Source organism: Sphaerulina musiva (assembly GCF_000320565.1).
Source record: "Sphaerulina musiva SO2202 unplaced genomic scaffold SEPMUscaffold_1, whole genome shotgun sequence".
In the NCBI taxonomy this organism is placed as follows: domain Eukaryota; kingdom Fungi; phylum Ascomycota; class Dothideomycetes; order Mycosphaerellales; family Mycosphaerellaceae; genus Sphaerulina; species Sphaerulina musiva.
Genome location: NW_016017383.1, coordinates 4819454 through 4839244, shown reverse-complemented (window position 1 = coordinate 4839244; position 19791 = coordinate 4819454). Strand labels below are relative to the sequence as shown.

General features: G+C 52.5%; 7 protein-coding genes across 7 annotated transcripts; 2 read left to right on the top strand and 5 right to left on the bottom strand.

The window, feature by feature from the left end:
• Positions 1–84: 84 nt before the first annotated feature.
• Positions 85–1863, bottom strand: SEPMUDRAFT_130583 (Pkinase-domain-containing protein; the record flags this gene model as incomplete). Its single annotated transcript, XM_016902363.1, has 2 exons — positions 85–1556; positions 1719–1863. 2 exons carry the CDS (start codon positions 1861–1863, stop codon positions 85–87), a joined length of 1617 nt encoding a protein of 538 aa, XP_016766052.1.
• A 407-nt stretch (positions 1864–2270) lies between these two features.
• On the top strand, positions 2271–3866 carry SEPMUDRAFT_146835 (general substrate transporter). Its single transcript, XM_016903897.1, has 2 exons — positions 2271–3116; positions 3186–3866. The coding sequence occupies exons 1-2, from the start codon at positions 2388–2390 to the stop codon at positions 3759–3761; spliced, it is 1305 nt and encodes a 434-aa protein (XP_016766051.1). The 5' UTR covers positions 2271–2387; the 3' UTR covers positions 3762–3866.
• A 364-nt stretch (positions 3867–4230) lies between these two features.
• On the bottom strand, positions 4231–8622 carry SEPMUDRAFT_146834 (uncharacterized protein). The gene is made up of 3 exons (XM_016903896.1): positions 5981–8622; positions 5007–5924; positions 4231–4920 (listed from the first exon to the last, which is right to left on the bottom strand). Exons 1-3 carry the CDS (start codon positions 8041–8043, stop codon positions 4776–4778), a joined length of 3126 nt encoding a protein of 1041 aa, XP_016766050.1. The 5' UTR covers positions 8044–8622; the 3' UTR covers positions 4231–4775.
• Positions 8623–10149: 1527 nt separating this feature from the next.
• SEPMUDRAFT_146833 (CBF-domain-containing protein) lies at positions 10150–13190 on the bottom strand (the record flags this gene model as incomplete). Its single annotated transcript, XM_016903895.1, has 1 exon — positions 10150–13190. The coding sequence occupies one exon, from the start codon at positions 13188–13190 to the stop codon at positions 10512–10514; it is 2679 nt and encodes an 892-aa protein (XP_016766049.1). The 3' UTR covers positions 10150–10511.
• Positions 13191–13474: 284 nt separating this feature from the next.
• On the top strand, positions 13475–15287 carry SEPMUDRAFT_146832 (class II aaRS and biotin synthetase). The gene has a single exon (XM_016903894.1). It carries the CDS (start codon positions 13729–13731, stop codon positions 15190–15192), a length of 1464 nt encoding a protein of 487 aa, XP_016766048.1. The 5' UTR covers positions 13475–13728; the 3' UTR covers positions 15193–15287.
• A 470-nt stretch (positions 15288–15757) lies between these two features.
• Positions 15758–16833, bottom strand: SEPMUDRAFT_146831 (uncharacterized protein). The gene has a single exon (XM_016903893.1). The coding sequence runs from the start codon at positions 16797–16799 to the stop codon at positions 15867–15869; it is 933 nt and encodes a 310-aa protein (XP_016766047.1). The 5' UTR covers positions 16800–16833; the 3' UTR covers positions 15758–15866.
• Positions 16834–16994: 161 nt separating this feature from the next.
• On the bottom strand, positions 16995–19608 carry SEPMUDRAFT_146830 (molecular chaperone and allergen Mod-E/Hsp90/Hsp1). The gene is made up of 2 exons (XM_016903892.1): positions 19529–19608; positions 16995–19419 (listed from the first exon to the last, which is right to left on the bottom strand). The coding sequence occupies exon 2, from the start codon at positions 19370–19372 to the stop codon at positions 17270–17272; it is 2103 nt and encodes a 700-aa protein (XP_016766046.1). The 5' UTR covers positions 19373–19419; positions 19529–19608; the 3' UTR covers positions 16995–17269.
• Positions 19609–19791: the final 183 nt, after the last annotated feature.

Below are 19791 nucleotides of genomic sequence, written 5' to 3'. Positions count from 1 at the left end.
GCCATCATCCAGCAAGGTAATTATACAAGTTCTACGTCTATAGGAGGTAGGTAGGTACATATCCATTGATACCTGGTAGGTAGTCTACCCATCCCTCATTTTCTTCTGCACAGGCCCCAATAACCTCTCGTCCTGCTGCTGCTGCTGCTGCTGCTGCTGCTGTTGTTGTTGTGCCTGCTGTGCCTGCTGTTGAATGGCCGCACTCCTCTTCGAGCCCGTCACAGCACTGTTATGATTCGTCGTCGCCGCCGTCGTCGTCGTGCCAATCTCATTATGCGCTTCGGTACTGACTTTTCTCGGAGGATATTTATTCTCCAACCCTTCAAAACAATTCGAATACAAAGCTTGAATTTTTGCTGTTGCTCCTGCCGCTGCCGTCGCCGCCGCAGAAGAAGAGGAAGTGGTCGCGGTCGTGGTGGTAGAAGGAGAAAAGGAAGAGTATCCTCCTCCCCCTCCTCCAGTACCAATACCAGCCGTGAAATACGGATGTTGAAGCGCTTGTTCGGCTGTCATACGTTTCAACGGATCGTATCTGAGTAGGCTTTTGAGCAGATCCAATGCACTATCATCGGGAGCATTTCTTCCATAGTGGTTATTCTGTAGCGTGTTGCGATACCATTTTTCCAGACCCATGGGTCGGTTGACTGCGGGATTGTGCATACTGACGCTGGAGAGATTGGGGTACTCGGGCATGGAGGCGAGTAAAGGCCATTCATTCTTCCTAGGAAGACCAAGAATCTCGCCAATCTTGCCCATTTGGTTGCGTTGGAAGGGTACGGCTTTCTTCGAGTCTTGCTTGGCTTCCTCTCCCTTAAAGATTGGCCTGAGACTGAGAAGTTCGGCAAAGATGCAACCTACGGCCCAGAGGTCGATGGCTGGCGTGTAGTGCCTACTGCCGAGTAGGAGTTCGGGTGCACGATACCAGATGGTCACGACGACCTTATCGCCCGAGAAGAGTGCGTGCAGCGGCTTCCAGAAGAGTCGAGCCAAGCCGAGATCTCCAATCTTGATCGCTCCACCCGATGTGACCATGATGTTGGCGGGCTTCAGGTCTCGGTGGATGACCCAGTTTTGGTGGAGATATAGGAGACCGGAGAAGATCTGGTACATACACGAGCGAAGGGTCGATGCAGGTATGGGCGTTCGAGGCAACAGGCTATGGTGGTGAATAATTTGCAGAAGATCGTGTTCGGCATACTCGAAGACCATGAAGATACATTTTGCTTCGAGAATGATCTCGACCAGATGGATGAGTGCCGGGTGGCTCAATTCCGTACACAGAGCCATTTCTCGAATGGCCGACTGTGAGATGCCCGTGTACTGCAGCTCGCCCTCCTTGTCGGGCTTGAACTTCTTGATGGCAAAGGCTTCGATGGGCCTGCCATCGGGATGCTTCGCGGGATTTGCCTGGTGAACGCCACGCTTATTGACCGCTTTATATACGCGTCCATATGTTCCGCTGCTGATGAAACCAACAATGTCATAGTTGTCGTTGATATGCCTTTGCGGCGCATAGGGCGTGGCATTCATCCTCACGAGCGATGGAGCGTCGGCCTCTGGGAGAGTAGAATGATGTTAGTTCTCGCCTCATGGCCTGGCCGGGGAGGCGATACAGCCGGTCCCCACGAGGCTTCCATAATACCTTAAGGCATGACACTTCGACATAAGCGACACAGGTACGATGGACGGATGGGAAAGATGCCTGCCACCTCACTTACCATCCACGGCGGCCGGTGCGCCTCTTTTGAGCGAGTGCGTTGGTGGTATTGGCCCTACACTCGGAGGGGCGGACGGCAGCAGCGGAGCGGGAGCCGCTGGGCCTGGCGGAGGGACAGAAGGCGGGTTATTGTTGGTGGAAGTCATGCTGTACTGGCTGGCTGGCGGGCGGGGGCGGGGCGGGGCGGTGGAAGCGGGCGGAGGTGATGATAGTCCTGTTAGCTCTATATTGGGTTATTGCCCTTCACCAACGCGTCGCGTCTGACCGGCCAGCGGGTTAGTTCCACTCCTACTGGTGCTGAGGTATGGAGGTACTTTGTCCAATACAAGGATGAGCTGTCACGACCTGGACAGTACATGTACCTACCTGACCTGACCTGACACCTCCTACGGTAGGTAGAGCATACTGTAGTTCTATTCTCGTCCTCTCCCGATTCCACAACCACCACCACCACAGCATGACGACCCCCAACTTGCTCCAGCTCCTCAGCACCGCCATTCTCGGCCCTCTGCTCTTCGGCTACCACCTCGCCGAGCTCAATGCCCCCCAACAAGTCATCACTTGCGCCCAGCAGCATGCCGGACCCTCCTCCCTCGATCGCATTAAGCACCTCGTCTTCCACGACACTTCCGCGCCCTCGACCGCCTCCTCTCTGCCACAATGCATCCCTATGAACCCCACGCAATTTGGCCTGGTCTCCTCCTCCTTCACTCTGGGCGGTCTGCTTGGAGCTCTATCAGCAGGTCCGGTGGCGGCTAGATATGGAAGACTCAGAGCCATGATCTACCTCAGTGCATTCGCTGTCGTGGGCCCCTTATTCGAGGCGGCTGCGCCCAATGTAGGCGTTATGGCCTTGGGCCGTCTCATAGCTGGAATCGGCGCAGGAGGAGCAACAGTGGTGGTTCCCATCTACATTAGCGAGATTTCACCACCCAGCAAGAGAGGCTTCTTTGGCGCCTTCACCCAGATTGCCACCAATTGCGGTATCCTGATTACACAAGCGCTAGGTCTCTTTTTGAGCGAGGGACAACTATGGAGAATCATTCTGGCTGTGGGTGGGGCGATCGCGCTTCTCCAGATGCTGGGACTGGTCCTAGCTGGTCAAGAGAGTCCGAAATATCTGGCGGATATGGGCGAGATATCGCGAGCGAAGAGCGTATTGAGAAAGCTACGAGGTCTGCATGCAGATATCGACGACGAGATCTCCGCCCTCGGCACTTCTGTGGAGCAGTATTCAGACGACGAAGAAGCGAACCTGCTATCTAACCATGAAACGACAAGGTACAGCTCCAACAACAACAAGAAGAACAACAACAAGAAAGATGCACTAGGCTTCTTCGAAGTCACCACCCACCCAGACACAAAAGCGGCCGTCATATCCGTCATAGCAATCATGGTCGTAAGTTGTCCATCTCTGTCTTGAGCTCACACTTCGCAGCCAAAACTCACAAGACTAACCCATTGCCAGGCCCAACAATTTACCGGCATCAACAGCATAGTCATGTACGGCGTATCACTCCTCTCCTCCCTCCTAGCCGCCAACTCGGCAATCCTCAACGTCGCAGTCGCAGCAGTCAACATCATCATCACAACATCCTGCGCTCCCCTCGCAGACAAACTCGGCCGTATCCGCTGCCTCTTGCTCTCCATCACCGGAATGGGCCTCAGCTCCCTCCTGCTCGCCATCGGAATGATGCATTCCATCAAAGTCCTCAGCGCAGTAGCTGTCATCCTGTTCGTAGCCTCCTTCGGCCTTGGTCTGGGCCCCATCCCCTTCATCCTCGCGTCGGAGCTCGTAGGCTCAGAAGCCGTGGGTGCGGTGCAAAGTTGGGCTTTGGCCGCCAACTGGATAGCGACTTTTATTGTGGCACAGTTTTTCCCGCTGTTGAATGCCCGAATGGCCCCAGGGCAAGTGTATTTCATCTTTGCCGCCTTTGCTGTGCTATTTGGAGTCTTTGTTGGTTGGTATGTGCCGGAGACGAAGGGGAAGAAGGATGCTGATGAAGTCTGGGGGAGGAGGAAGAGTGTGGGATTAGAGGATTGATGAAAAACAATTCAGGAAAAAGAATGCTAATTGTCTCGACGATGACGAAGATGCCGATGATGATGTTAATGGGCTTCATACTTGTACAAGGTAGATGTATATGTATACACATGCAGTGTATTATATCCTCACAAACTTCCATCGTTCTTGTCATCGGTTTTTCGACCTTTCTTTCCGTCGTTCTTGTCATCGTCCTTTCCACCTCTCTCCCTGCCTATCTCTCCACACTTTCTCTCCATATTTCTTTCCATCCATCTTTCCTCTTTCCTCATCTTTCTGTCCATCTTTTACATCTTGATTCTTTCCCATCTCTCTCTCTCTTATTCCCCCCCCCCCCTCTCTCTTGAAAATCGAAACATCAAAAAAATCAAAAAAAATCAAAGAAATCAATCGAAAGAAATCTATGGTAAAAGTCTATGGTAAAACAGGTAAAACAACCAACTATATATTAACTCTCAACTCTTGTCTCCCAGAATCAAAAATCAAGAGGAAAAGGAAAAAAGAAAAGAAAGGAAAGACAAAATCCTAGCGAGGACGACTTCTTTTCTTTTCTTTCGTTCTTTCTTTCCAGTTTAGTTCTTCCCAGGTTCGTTCTTTCCTTTGAAATTTCCCTGCCTTGCCTTTTCCCTGCCTTGCCTTGCCTTGCCTTGCCTTGCCTTTCCTGCCTTGCCTTGCCTTTCCCTTTCCTTCCCTTTCAGTACCTGTACCTTTTCAATTCCACTTTCCAGTTCCATATATTTATTCTACTCTTTCCATCCATCGATCGTAACATCGTTCATAACTACATACCTATGTAGTGCCAAAAAGAAGAGAAAGAAGAATAGCAGCATCGAACGATACATAAATAAATAGTACAGCCGCTATACAACGCTTCGCTTCGCTTCACGATGCTAAGATGCTCAATTTACCAAATGAATCAATCCATTTGACACATGAACACACAAATACGCACAAATGCGCACAAGAAAAAAAAAGGGCTCAATTCGCTCGCTCGCTGACATGCTCATTTTTCAATTATTGCGGTGGTGGTGGTCCCATGGAACTGCTATGCGGAGTTTGTTGATCAGGCGCGAAACCGCCCCCGCCGGCACCACCGATAGGATCAAATGCCATTGGACCGGGTGTGAAAGCGCCCAGTCCAAGCCCTTCTGCCCAGTCCCTACAAAAACCAATATTGTCAGTACATGACCTCCTGAATTGTGACATGGCACACGGGACAGGAATACAAGAGATGTTCAGACTCACCATTCTAGCGTCATGGGCATCTGCCACAAATCCTGAGGGACAAAAGGTTGTTGAAAAGCACCACCAGGCCCGGGACCACCGGGGACTCCATTGTTGGGATCGAAAGCTATACCGAAATCAGCACCGGAAGTCTGTTGAGGTGAGAAACCTGTATGGTGATGGTGTTGTTGACCGAATCCACCATCCATGGGCGAGGGTCCAGAGGTGAATGGTTGATGTGGTGAGCCGTTAGCGCCAGAAAAGTCCATAGGGCTCATGTTTTGAGGGAACTGGAGAGCATTGAAAGGTCCACTGGCGGAATGCGGCTGTTGGGACGGCATATAATTGCTTTGGTGTTGATGGTTCGCATTCAGATTGGCGTTCTGCATACGTGGCGTGGGATTGCTGAACGAGCGTTGTCCGAGTTGGTGCATAGGTTGGTTTTCAGGGCCTGAGCCTCCGGGCGGACTGCCTCCCCAGCTTCGGGGACTATTGGTAGGATTACTACCGGCTTGACTCCCAGACACAGAGGCGCGTAGAGTGGGCGTCTGTACTGGTCTTCGATAAGAGGCTTGTGTTTCGACTTGTATTTGTTCCAAACTTTTGCCTTCCTCGATGCCTTGCACGATCTCGCCGTTGACTCTTTCCTTTAGCGCCTTCTCTCGTTCGCGTTCGGCCTGCTTCCGTTTGCCGCGCCCGCGCATCTCGCGTTCGGCTTTATCAAGAGCCACGCGTGCTATGCGTTCGAATTCGGCGCATACCGATAGCATGCGGCGGACATTGCCGGTTGCCTCTGCGACATCGCGTTCGAGCATGGTCAAGAAAGCCACCACACTACTCATGAGCTTGAGATCGGTCCTCGCTCGGGCATCTTGAGGGTTTTGCAGGATGTTGGCGAACAGTGTAACGAGGGACGACACCGGGTAGTAGAGGATCAGCCTAAATGTCGACATCAGTTAGATCGGTCTCACGACGGGATCCCACATGCCACTCACCAAACACATGCATAATCGCCCTGCGGAATATATCTGATCAACCCTATGCTTGTCCTTGCTGCGTTCACGCACAGTGCTGCGCTCATGAATACTCGAGGATTCAACGGACGTGCATTCAACCCTTGCACAGCATAATCACTCAGCCGACTCGTCCAGTATCCGTGGTGTACACTCATCCTGTGTATCGTCGTCAGACAATTGTAGTACGCGAAATGCAGCACCACAACATGTAGAATCAGCGGTGTATGAGCAGCCTTAATCTCGTGCTCCGGCCGGAAGTCAATAGGTATGCTGTCTTTCCACTCTTCTAGCGATGCATCGAGCTCTCCGATCGTGTTCAAAAGTTCGCCATCACTTTGACGCCCGGCCTTCACCGAGTACAGCTGCTTATATACTCGAGACTGTATCTGCGCGAACTGGCACATCAGTCTGAATAAGTTCATGGTACCACCTTGCGCGAGAGGCACATTGCCCACGTTGTCAACGGGATTCTCCGAAGGGAGTTCCACGTTCATATCATCGTCGTCTTGCACCGGTGGCCGTCCCGAACGCAAGCAGATGTCTTTATCCAGGAGATACGCGATCCAGAACACGCGCTTGCGCTGCTCACTCTCGACGTCGTTGAGGTTGAAGCCCGAGCCACGCTTGTGAAGTCCAATCGAGTGTGCCAGCCGAATTGCAGCTGCCACCAGGAAGAAGGTGGGCTGCGGATTGGGAGTCCCTTGCAAGAAGAGCGCCATACCCAGTAGTGCTTGGACTGAGAGGAGATCGGTGTTGCGCATCGTCAGCTCGGACATCACTGCCATGGCATTCTTGAGGTATGCCCAGGCCACCTCATCTTCTTCTCGTGGTACCACATTGCTCATCACGCGCAGCCGGTGTCCAATCGCCAGTGCCACATTTAAGCTGGCCCACCAGCCTGACCCGTCGTATGGCTCGAGTGAGTAGTGCTTGTCCACCAAGTGCATGAATGTGGGCTCATGAAACAGAGGGAACATGCAATTGAAGTTCTCAAAATAGTCCTTGAGCAGCGCATAGCACTCCTGTCGGCCAGGGAGGGGCCTGAAGATTCGTCTCTGGAAGAGATCATTGAACACCTCTGGCTTCCAATGGTCCCAGCCTTGTTTGTCCTCGGATGAAGCGTGTGCAATCATCGATTGAAAGCTGGTATCCCCGGTTTTCTCATTCACCCATTGTATGCCTTTGGGACTGAATATGCTGAAACCGGAAGAGGAGCCAATGTAGCGTGTTTCACCGCAATTGTTCGTAATGAGGCTGCACATTTGATCGGCCAGCACGTCCACCTCCCCCGACTCTTTCTTGGAGCCATCCGTGGACGGTTTGGTGAGGTCCGGTAACGAGGATTTATCATTATCGTTGAGTGCCGCGGGGCTGGCAGCTTGTGGCAGGGTCGTGCTTTCTAATGCATCATTTTGCGCTGGTGTATTACTCTCCTTGCTATTACCACCACTACCTTGCCGCATGGAGGAGTGTTGCGACTGTGGGCTGGTAGCATTGCTTTTGGCGGTTCGTGTCTGCTCCGCCAATCTCTTCTCCAGCGTCCCTAAATCTGTTCGTCCTCCGTCGTCCTCTGCTAGCAGGCCTGACAGCCGCAACAGATTCTCCATCCTGCCCAGCCGATTCTCCAGTCCCTCGATGTATTTGGCGCCTTTAGGTGGTGCGCGCTTCTTCTCGACATGTGTAAATATGCATTCCGTCTTATAATTCTCGCAGTGGCTACACTTGGGCATCTTGCCATCGCATTTGATCTTCTTCTTTCGACACATGTCACATGCTCTTGCAATTCTCCTCCGCTTGGGATCTCTCTGATCGCCGCCATCATTGTCCGGATCGTTATCGACATCTGCGTTGCCATCTTCGCCATTCACGTCCTGGTCGTAATCCCCATAGTCAATGTCTCTCTGGAACCACTGCGCACCATTCGAGCCACCCGGCATGGCCATACTGGATGCTCCGTCGAAAGCGCCTGCGCTGTAAAGCGGCAGACTAGAGGCGGTGAGGCTATCGGTGCGGGCAGCGTCGCTGGAATGCGTGGGATTCATGGTGGACTGCGGCGCACAGTCCGGAGGGACAGCGCTCGAGCGTGTGCAGCGCGCAGCAGTCTATAAGGAAGGCGTGTACCGAATTCCTCGCCTCCAGAGGATGGCAACGTCGCCCGCCCGCGGGGATCGTGGACGAAGCGTCGAAGAGAAGGATCAAGGGCAGTGAGCTTGAGCGGATGCTATTCCCAGCTCGTGCCCTAAACGCCTTAAGGTGTGCTCAAGCGCAATCGATAACCTTTGGTGTCCCGCCTTCCTGCCTACCCGCCTGCCTGTCTGCCTGTCTGCCTGTCTGTCCGCCTGCCTGCCTGCCTGCCCGCCTGTCTGTCTGCCTGTCTGCCTGCCTGCACGCTGGTTGGTCTCCAAGGAGGATACTTTCCGGGAGGCTTCATCTGACAACAGGAGCGATATCAAAGCCTCCAGGTGAGTTGATGAGAGTCAGGTAGGTAAGGTAGGTAGTTTCTGGTGAAGGGTAATAATGATGCGTCATCGCAGTCGACAGAAAGAAGTCAGCTTGCATACATCATATCGCTTCGCTGCCGGCGCCGAGAGTTGGTTGGGTAGTGCTGGGTTAGAGAATCATCCACGACCGAGTTTGCGAGAAGAATCAGCGAGAGGCGTGGCACCAGGTGTCGAAGGCAGGGATGGCAGGCATTCTCGTACTGTACACTTGTCGTACCGCAGCGCTCGCCTGGCAGTGGCAGGATGGGCAATAATAAACTTCTGCGCAGCCCAGTCGAAGCTTCTTCTGCACCCCCGTTCAAGATTTTGTTTGGCAGGAGACGCAGGGCAGGGCAGCGCCAGGTCTAAGGGCAGGGCAGGGCAGGGCAGGGCAGGGCCGGGTGCACACCTGAGGTACATGATACCGCATACCGCATAGGTGCAAGAGGAAGTCTTAGGGACGGGGTGTCGCGCCATGTCTGCTCCGACTGCTCTCTTACTCATCATCATCATCGTTGCCAATATGGCCATCATCATCGCTGCACTAAACTTACAACACTTGTCATAGGGCTGGGCGCTCAGCATACGGCTGCTATGATCTGCCGCTGCTCCATGTCATCATCGTCCAGAGTACATCGTCTTGGCCGCCACGAATCCATCTAAGTTAGCATCCTTGGCCCTCGCCGGGGCCCGGTAGGCACGCAACCAAGGTCCCTGGGCAGCTCCTCAATTCGTTAGCACCCCCGGGCCCTGGAGGAAAAAGGACACTGTCGTCGGAGAGTCGGACTGAAGTCTGACGGCGACTTGCCCTGCAGAGTCCAGACTCCCTCGCTCGTAGGTGCTACAGACAAGTACATATACTTCTACACTGGAGAGCATTCGATTGGCCCGTCAGAGGCACCCGCTTCAGCACCTAGGGCGAATTGGAACATGGTCGCCGGTCTAATGGATTAGATAGCATACAACAACGACAACAACAAGTCACGGACTTGACTACTCAAGGTATGGAACGTCCTACTTCAGTACTTGGCATAGGAGTTACCTCCTAGGTGATGCGCGATCCAGCGAATCGCGATTATGCCGAGCCTCCCTCCTTAGGCCTCATGTACCAGCGAGACAAAGGCGAGCCAGCAAGCGGATGTGTGCAAAGCAACACGGATACGGCGAAGACGCTATCGCAGTAGTGTATGTTAGTAATACACTCTAAATGACACACTGGGGTACAGCTGGGTCGGGCTCGGACCCTACCTACAGTATAAGCATAGGTGATGATAGGACCCCATGATGAGTGCAATCTACGAGATCTCCCCACCCCTCCAAAGTCTGCACACACGCGAGCCGCAGAGGATACTAACTTTTCTCACAGACAGGCTCTTTGGGCCAATAGCAAGATGTGGAGAGGTGGTGGTCAGGTTATCACACACTCTTGCTTGCGGCTGCATAAGTTCTGCACAGGAAGCGAGGGTTTAAATGCTCCTTCAGAAAAATGCTTGATTGAACCTCACGGACGCCCAGGTAGAAGGAATTGGAAGTTTGGCAGCGAGGGGAACAGTAGGAGGTATAATACTGGCCCGAAGCATACCTGTATTGCGATAGCCCCATTGTCAGTCACGTCGCCGAGGTCGTCAAAGCTAGAGGTCGGCGACTGGGCAAAGGTACAAGATGTCACGATTCTTCTTCGCAGCCTGAGCATACATTGGCGGCCCTCGCTGAAACGTCTTTGCATGTCATGGGAGAGTCTATTGTCGAAACTTTGATGGAGATGGGAAGTGCGAGGTGAGCGGAAGTCAAGGCGACGATTGGAGCCAACCTTGGCAAGAGAGCTGCTTCCCACGCAAGTCGCTCTTTTCTCCTCGAATGCTCTTGTCCACACAGCTTCCGTCTGCATTTCGGGACGAATTCATAGGGTACCTTGCTGTAGAATGTGCCATGCTGGAATATCATCGAGTGCCTCAAGAGGCATGGAAGTAGGTAGGTCCGCATGCAATACTCATATTAGCCCTGATTAGCGCACAAATGTCCATCCCCATCTATACACCCTCTTCATCATCTCCAATGAGCTTCGCATAGTCCTCCGCACTCGCAAACACCGGCAGGTTCTTCAGCTTCTTCTTCTCTGCTCTCTTCTTCTTGTTCCTCGCGGCATTCGTCTCTGCCTCGGCCTCCTCTTCCTCTCCATCGAAGCCGTCAAAGGGAACCTCGTCTTCATCGCCCAGCATTGCATCCTCGTCATCATCATCGAGGTCAGGCACATCGTCGCTATCCAGAGCCGCTTCATCCTCGCTCTCGCCACCAAATCCATCCATGCTGGCGAAGGCGGACAGATCGGCAGCGCCATCGCCGTCCTCGCCACCGAGATCAATGCCACCCTCTGAGCCGGACTCGTCGTCGTCACTACCGCCCGAGAGACTCTCCAGATCACCCATCGACAAGTCATCGTCGGAATCGGGTCCTTCGACTTCGGGCCGAGAGTTGGCGATAGCCTCCCAGATCTGGTCTTCCATTGCATCCTCATCCTCGCTATCCACTGCACCGCGCTGCTTCTGCTCCTTGGCAGGCTTCCTTTTGGAGTTTCCAGCAGCGTTGAAGTAATTGTGAAAGAACACCTCGTCCGCTGCCACATTCTCAACCTTCTTGGCCCAGAATGCTTCACTGTTGAGTGGAGCTCTGCGAGTGGGATCTCCAGGCTTGACGAGAATATCTGCAGCCTTACTGGCGCCGGCGAGAGGTTGCATGATGGAACTTCCGTGTGTCTTTTCTTGCTTAGTCTTGGGGTTACGGTAGACGAAGCGGTCGAGAAAGTGCATGAGGGTGTGTTGAGTGGGGTCAGGCTTGGGTGGCATCTCTTTCGTTCCTGCGATCGCTTCTGCGAAGAGTGCGACGGACGGATGAAAGTGTCTGAGGGAAGGGATCAGGTCCCAAAGACAGGTTCGTTCGGCTTGGGCATGTTCCGGATCTCGTTTTCGAGGATCATAGAGGACTTTGTGGCTGGGCGCAGTATAGACGAGAGCATTGGGGTTCATCGAACCGTCCTCCGGTACATCAACAAAGTGCTCTTCTTCATCCTCATCTGCGACTTCGGGTTCGGTCATCATTTTCTGTATGCTGGGGAACGTGCCTGACAGCTCATGAATCAGGTAAAGAACTCCGCAGGCGAAGGCAGGTTCGTGCAATGTGATGACCTGCAACATGCGCTTGACAAAGGCTTGCACACGTTTGGCGTTCAAGTCTGCCTTCAAGCTCTTGTAGAGTAGGTTGAGATACAGAACCTGTTTGCTGCTGTTGAAGAGACGTGGATCGAGCAGACTCTCGTACAGTGTCCGGTAGTATCTGTCGGCACCAAAGTGCTTTCTCGACGATATTTGCTGGAGCAGCATGAGTGCTTGAATGCTGGTATTGAAGTTGGCGGAGTGCGCGACTCTGAAAATGGTGTCCAGCTGTTTTTCAAAGTTGGGATCACTCATGTCTGCGAATGCAAAGGCACGATTGACACCAGCAAGGACTTGCGATATCATTTTGTCGTGAAATTGCACTGCTGACTCCTCGTTCTTTTCTTCGGCCTTTCGCTTCTTCGCCGCCATCTTGCCAGCCTTGCCTCCTCCGCCTTGAGCTGGAGTGGCATTGACAGAGTTCTTTTCTGGTGCAAATTTCTTCGCTTCTGCTGGCTTGAGCAACTGCACAAACAAGCCAAAGTATATCTCCAGCAGCCTATTCGCGAGCGCTTCGTCCTTGCGACTCAAAATGGTCTGGTTGAGTGTGATGATGGCATAGTATTTGGCATGGTCGCTCTGTCCTGGTCGGTACAGACAGTCCGCCTCCACGCTGTTGGTGATGATTTGCTTCATCGCAGGATGTGTGTTTTCCAGCTGAAGCAGCAGGTACGAAGCTCTTGACGCTACCTTTCGTTCGGTATCTCCAAGCTTGTTCACTAGTAGCCGCAATAGATTCTCCTCTTGCTCCGGCTTATCCTTGAGAAGTTCCCATACATATGTCAATGCTCGTTGTCGGGAGTACTCGATCTCGTCATTGCACCACGTCTCCAGAATTGCCAGCAGCTCAAAGTACTTCTTTTTCAGCCAATCCTCAAATGCCCACATCACCAAATGCTCTTTAGTGAGAGCTCCTGGCAGAGCCTCGCCAGCATTCCACCTGGCATCTTTCCCCTGCAATACACCAAGCAATTGTGGCTGCTTGCCAAAAGCGCGCAATTTCCTGTCTCCTGGCAGTACGTTTCCCTGTCCCAGCATATCCTTCAAGGCGGCTACAGCCATAAGCGCTTGGTTCCTGCTCTTCTTCTTGGACAAGCTCAGCAGATTCTCAAATGCCTTCATGGTGTGTAGCGGCGACTCTTGCACTAGCAGCGTCAAGGCTGACACCTTGTCTTCCAGCGTACCGCTCGCCATGATTGTGGACAAAAACTTGTGTGATGAAGAACCCGCGAGATGGCCATCATTGTACGCCTTGTTCTCCGCCTCGAGCAGTGTTGTCGCATACTGCAGGAGATTTTCAATTGTCCGTTGAGAAGGCAGATCTTTTGCCTCGTGCGTTTCGAGAGCGGGAAGTTCAGCCTCATACCAGTCGGGGCGAGCATGGAAGAGCAGTGTAGGCTTGTCCTCCTTCTTCACCCGCTCGGATCGTGGTTTCTTTTGCGGTCGACCATCGTCCTTGGCTCGAGGATCGTGGTCAAACGACTTCCGTTTGGCGCTCATTGTGCTGCTGCTGTTGAAATTGAAGAAAATTGTGGTGGCACGCTTGACAGTCGAGAGCTCGAGACTTTTTCGATATGGCTCGGCAGATTTGCTTCCGATGTACGAAACCGAAAAGTTAAATACTCTCTCCGATACCTATGTGCACACTCCCGGATACACCGACATCAACCACCAATGAACACTACAACCATTCCAGATGTCTGTATGCTCTCTCCGCAGACCGCTATGGTATTCTGGTAGCATTCATATATTTCGATCGGGCCCTGGTCCACGTCGCGCCCTTCACGTACGTCCATTTTCGAGGCTGGATCCAACAACTGGCTAAGGGCAACCCTAGGTTGATGGTCGCAACCGACTGAGTAATTTCTGGACGCCCACTCAAGCCCCTAAAAAGGGAATCAAAGAACCTGTCGGCGACGATGGCCACGATTTGCTCATCCGAGCGGGCTTTGTCCGCCAAGCACAATCGGGCATCTTTCACCTCCTACCCCTGGGTTTGCGAGTACTAGACAAAGTTGAACGCCTCATCGATAAGCACATGCAAAGCGTTGGCGCGTCAAAGGTGTCTCTTTCATCTCTCTCTTCCACCGAGCTTTGGGAGAAGTCAGGTCGACTCGATGGCCGAAACAAGGAACTCTTCCAGCTGGAAGATAGGAAAGAAGCCAAGTTTTTGTTGGCTCCCACTCACGAAGAGGAAATCACGACAATAGTCAAGAATGCTGTGCACTCGTACAAGGATCTGCCTCTTCGACTGTACCAAGTAACGAGAAAGTATCGGGATGAAGTCAGGCCGCGACAAGGACTTCTTCGTGGGCGAGAATTTGTGATGAAAGATCTATATACCTTTGATTTGACTTCAAAACAAGCCATGGAGACATATAGCGCTGTCTCTGGAGCATACAAAGCATGTCTGGATGAACTCAAGTTGCCGTACCTTGTAGCTACAGCAGACTCCGGAAACATGGGTGGGACGCACAGCCACGAGTATCATTTCGCATCAGCTAAAGGGGAAGATACGATCGTTACGTGTGAGAGCTGCGATCTGTCCATGAATGAGGAAGTATGCTTTGGGAAGTATCGGCCACACGAACTCGATGGGAGCTCTTACACGTTATGGAGCGGACGAACGACGGAAGTACGAGATGGCCGGACTCGGACAGCCAGCCTTGTAAACATCTATCTACCGCACGGAGACCACGAGGTCAACATCCACGCGCTGAGAAAGTCCGTGCCAAGCCTCGACCCGGCTCCCTACAGTTTGCACGATTGGTATGACGAATGCAAAGAGCTCCTCAATACAGAAGGACTCCACGTTCCGTCCGTAATCAGCATACGAGATCCTCGCGTTCAATCAGAAGATTCCACAGTCAGGAGTTCGAGAGTCCAGACAGCACCATTCCTTCTCACCAAAATACGACAAGGCGATCCATGTCCCAGCTGCGACACAGGATCCGTACATCTCCAACAAGCAGTCGAGGTTGGACATACTTTCCACCTCGGAACACGATATAGCAGGGCCCTCGAAGCCGCAGTGCAAGCGGAGGACAATTCACAAGTTGACATTGAAATGGGCTGTCATGGCATCGGAGTCTCGCGTCTGATCGGAGCTGTGGCATCACTCCTCGCAGACCAAAATGGTCTTAACTGGCCTCTTGCGATCGCGCCTTACAGTATACTACTTGTTGGAGCTGGTCGATCCTCTGCAGAAGACGTCCAAGGCTTATACGATACGCTAATGACCAGTCTCCTACAGCAATTCCTTTCTGGTCCCAGGACGAGAAGTATCGCGCCAGATGCGATCATCGATGATCGAGACCGGTCATTCGGGTGGAAGCTCAATGATGCAGATCTCATCGGTTACCCTTTCGTGGTGGTGTTGGGAAAGGCATGGAATCAAACAGAAAAGGCAGTGGAGTTGCAGTGTCGACGGCTCGGTGTGAAAGAGACGGTACCTGTCACAGAATTGGCCCAGAGAATTACTCAGTATAGCGCAAAACTATGAGGAGGGTAGGTAGGTAGGTAGGTGGATACCTTATGAGCGCGTGTTGGGAATGTCGCCCTGTAGAATACTTGCAACCAAGAATACCAGCCGGAACAACTCGCATAAAAGAGCCTCTTCGCCACTCTCGATAGATACAGCTCTCTATATATGAGACACCACCTTAGCCTCACGGTACGCGATATCTTAAGGTAGGTAGTCTCCAGTCTGCCAAACCACGAAGAATGCCTTCTCTAGTCGAGACAAGAAAAACTTCCTTTTGCGACCTTCTACACCCCCTACGATTCAGACCAACCACAAGTCCGTAGTATCTAGGTATAAAGTAGTTCTGTCGCGACTATCTATATGTACTCCCCTGTGTTTTTGAGAACCGCGCTGTGCACTCGCGAGTACAAAGGATGTGTTTCGATTACGTGGATGTAGAACACTTAGCTACCTTACTACCTATATGCAGTGTTCTCTTTTGAAAGGATGATTAGTAGGTGCCTAGTTGTCACGAGAGGCGAGGTCGTGCGAATAAGTTAAGATAAGGTAGGCTTTTTATATACACAAAGATCAATAATGAGCCTGCAAATGTACACAGTCGTTGTTGTTGTTATACATACATACATGGGTACATTGTCTGTACACACAAGCATGAAAACTCAATTCAATCTATCTCCATACCTTATGCTTGCTTACACTCTCGCCGCCTTATCCATCTTTCCACCCGTAAGAGACTCTGCAATTCTTCGAATCCTCTCCTTGCTGATATCATCCGAACCTCCCGCATTATCCATCGCCCTACTACCGGGAACACCATTCGCTCGGTTCAGCATATCCTGCACACGGTCCGGTCTCCCCACGGCCCAGATACTCTTCGACTGGGGATAACTTTCCGACGAACCCATACTGCTGCTACCAAAGCGGATAGGATTCTCCGGGGTGCCAAACGCTTGATCGACAGCCTTGTCCAGCTGCTCCGGCGTGACGATGAATTCTCTCGCATTCATGTATAGCGTGTGCAACGCATCCAGACGCTGTTCTTGCTTCCGCAGAGCCGCGGCTTCGACATTCAATTTCTTCCGCTCTAGTCTCTCTTCGCGCGTAGGGTCGGGAATGGGTTGATTAAATAGTGCATCGAGATTGAGGTTGTTGCTCGGCGCCGTCAAGCGTTCGTCTTCGCGCTCGGGCCTATTCAGTCGTTCCATCCTCTCGGCTTGCGTGGCTTGAGATCGTTTCGACACCCGCTGCAGTTCACTCTGTTGACGCGCTTTCAAGCTCTTGAGACCTTCTCGCAAATTCTGACGCCGCAATTCGCTCATCTTGACCTGCCATTCTTGTCGGCTGCGGGGGGCGACTTTTCTCCCAGGCGCCGGCTCTTTGGTTGAAAGAGCAATCTGCGCGTCAGAGGAGAGATCTTTGGCGGTGCCGGCAAAGACATTGCGAGGGATGGGCAAGACTCCCTTGACAGGTGGGTTGTAGGGGACCGTCTGTTGTGGTGGTTCGGGAATCTCAATGTATCGTGGATGTTCCGGGCCGACTGCCATTTGGCGTGTTGTCGTTGAGAGGGATCGCGTGCATTGTGGGCATTTCCATGCAGAAAGGGGTGTTCTCGTTAGAGCCTTCATCGTTCGGACAGGCTGATGAGTGAACGACTCGAGAGAGAGAGAGAGAGCGCGTGGATGGATACCGTATTGGAATGGCAAAGTTGGAGCGGAGTCGGGAGGTCTTGGTGGGAACAGCCGCCGAGCCGCACGGGAAGCACTATTTTCCACCAAAAAATATTTTCCTAGGAGGTACGGATCAGTGTTACCAACAGGGCACCACGTTTAAGCATATTCGAGGCAAGAGAGAGATTATCAGAATAGACTAGGATTGAATAAAAAGATCGACAGATCTTCGATTGAAAACTGTTAATACAGAAAGAGGCATCTGATCCATTAGCACGCCCATAATGCCAATGCCCACAACCTTTTTTTGCGTCACCCAAGACACAGAAACGCCTTGCCTGATCTTGTATCTAGCCATTATGCTCAAATCGCGCGTGAATCCGTGGACACATTACTTGAAATCGACTGTGCTTCACTGTGCAGTGCATCTAGTCGACTTCCTCCATAGCGCTCTCAGTGGCGCCCTCTGCAGGTGCGGGTGCAGCTGCCTCTGCTTCCGTCTCGACATCCTCATCCACGTTGAGACCGAGCGACACCAGCTTGTGAATGCGCTCAGCAAAGTCTGCTGGCTCATCGATAGTGAAGCCAGATACAAGCAGGGAAGTCTCGAACAGGAGGGTGGTGATGCTCTTGACAGTGCGGTCGTTCTCACCATCTGCCTCAACCTTCTTCTTGAGCTCCTTGATGATGGCGTTGTTAGGTGAGATCTCAAACGTCTTCTTGCTGCTCATGTAGCTGGACATCGAGGTATCACGGAGAGCCTGGGCCTTCATGATACGCTCCATGTTGGCAGACCAGCCGAATTGGCCAGTGCGGATGGCGCAAGGAGCGCCAACGAGCTTGTGGCTGACAACCACCTTCTCGACCTTGTCGCCTAGGACGTTCTTCAGTGACTTGGCGAGCGACTCGTACTCCTTCTCTTCGGCCTCACGCTTCGTCTTCTCCTCCTCGGTCTCCTCAAGCTCGAAATCCTTGGTGATATCAACAAGCTTCTTGCCCTCGTACTCCTTGAGCTGGGTGAAGGCATACTCGTCGATAGGGTCAACAAGGAACAGAACCTCAAAGTTCTTGGCCTTGAGCGCGTCAAGGAATGGAGACTTCTCGACGGCCTTGATGGACTCGCCGGTGATGTAGTACATCTGCTTCTGGTGCTCTGGCATACGCGTGATGTAGTCCTGGAGGGATGTGGCCTCCTCGCCGGACTTGGTGGAGTTGTAACGGAGGAGCTTGGCGAGTGCGTTGCGGTTCTGGCTGTCCTCGTGGATACCAAGCTTGATGTTCTTGCTGAAAGCAGTGTAGAACTTGTCAAAGTTCTCCTTGTCCTCGGCGATCTCTTGGAACAGCTCAAGGGTCTTCTTGATGATGTTCTTCTTGATCACCTTCATGATCTTGTTCTGCTGGAGCGTCTCACGCGACAGGTTGAGTGGGAGATCCTCAGAGTCGACAACACCCTTGATGAAGGACAGCCACTCTGGGATGAGGTCGGTAGCGTCATCGGTGATGAACACACGGCGAACGTAGAGCTTGATGTTGTTCTTGGTCTTCTTGGTCTCGAAGAGGTCGAATGGTGCACGCTTTGGCACGTACAGGATGGCGCGGAATTCAAGCTGACCCTCGACAGAGAAGTGCTTGACAGCAAGATGGTCTTCCCAGTCGTTGCTCAGCGACTTGTAGAACGCACCGTACTCCTCTTGCGAGATGTCTGCTGGGTTGCGTGTCCAGATTGGTTTCGTCTTGTTGAGCTCCTCTTCTTCAATCTTGCTCTCCTTGACCTTCTTCGTCTTCTTCTCCTTCTTTTCTTCCTCCTCATCGTCAACCTCCTCGACCTTGGGCTTGTTGTCGTCCTCGCCCTCCTTGGTCGTCTCAGCATCCTCATCTGGGACCTCGGTCTCGGTCTCCTTCAGCACGTGAAGGTAGATTGGGTATGAGATGAACTCGGAGTGCTTCTTGACAACCTCCTTGATCTTGCTCTCGCCAAGGTAGTCAGTCTGCTCGTCCTTGAGGTGAAGGACGATCTTGGTACCGCGGCCGAGAGGCTCGCCGTCAGTGTCCTGAGAAATGGTGAAAGTGCCACCAGCACTAGACTCCCAGATATACTGCTCGTCGTCGTTGTGCTTCGACACCACTGTCACGCGGTCGGCAACGAGGTACGCCGAGTAGAAACCGACACCGAACTGGCCAATCATGGACACATCGGCACCTGCTGTAAGGGCCTCCATGAACTGCTTTGTACCAGAGCGAGCGATCGTTCCAAGGTTGTTGACGAGGTCGGCTTTCGTCATACCGATACCAGTATCACGGATGGTGAGCGTCTTGCCCTCCTTGTCTGGAATGATGTCGATGCGGAGGTCTTTCGCTGAGTCGAGCTTTGATGGATCTGAAAGAGCCTCATAACGGATCTTGTCGAGAGCATCGGAGCAGTTGGAGATGAGTTCTCGCAGGAAGATCTCCTTATTGCTGTAGACAGTGTTGATGATGAGGGAGAGGAGCTGCGAGATCTCCGCCTGGAACTCGAACGTCTCGCCCGACATGATTGCGGTGGTGGAGGTGATGTGATGGATGGGATGTGGTCTGAATACTGAAGCCTTGGTCAGTTGCAATTGATGGTTGGCGGCAGTGTTTCCAGAGAATCAGAGATTGCCTGGCAATGGTGGCGGGTTGTTGTCGATGTTTGTGGGAAGACTCACGAGTGTCCTGGTGATTGAAGGAGCAGTGTGATGTGCGCGTGTGTACTTGACCGTGTGGAAGTGTGGTCGGGTATCAAAAGGATCAGATCAAAGTGAAAATTGGAGGATTGTTTGTAACTGAGGCTGAGAATTTAACGTCTGGCTGGAGAGCTCTTCTTTGCTCTTCGTTTCGATTCTGGTGTCTTCCAAACAGGTCCAAGCTTCCAGCCTGCTTGCTTTCTGGGTCTTCCCGGCGCTATTCCCACTTCGCGCACACAAGTTAC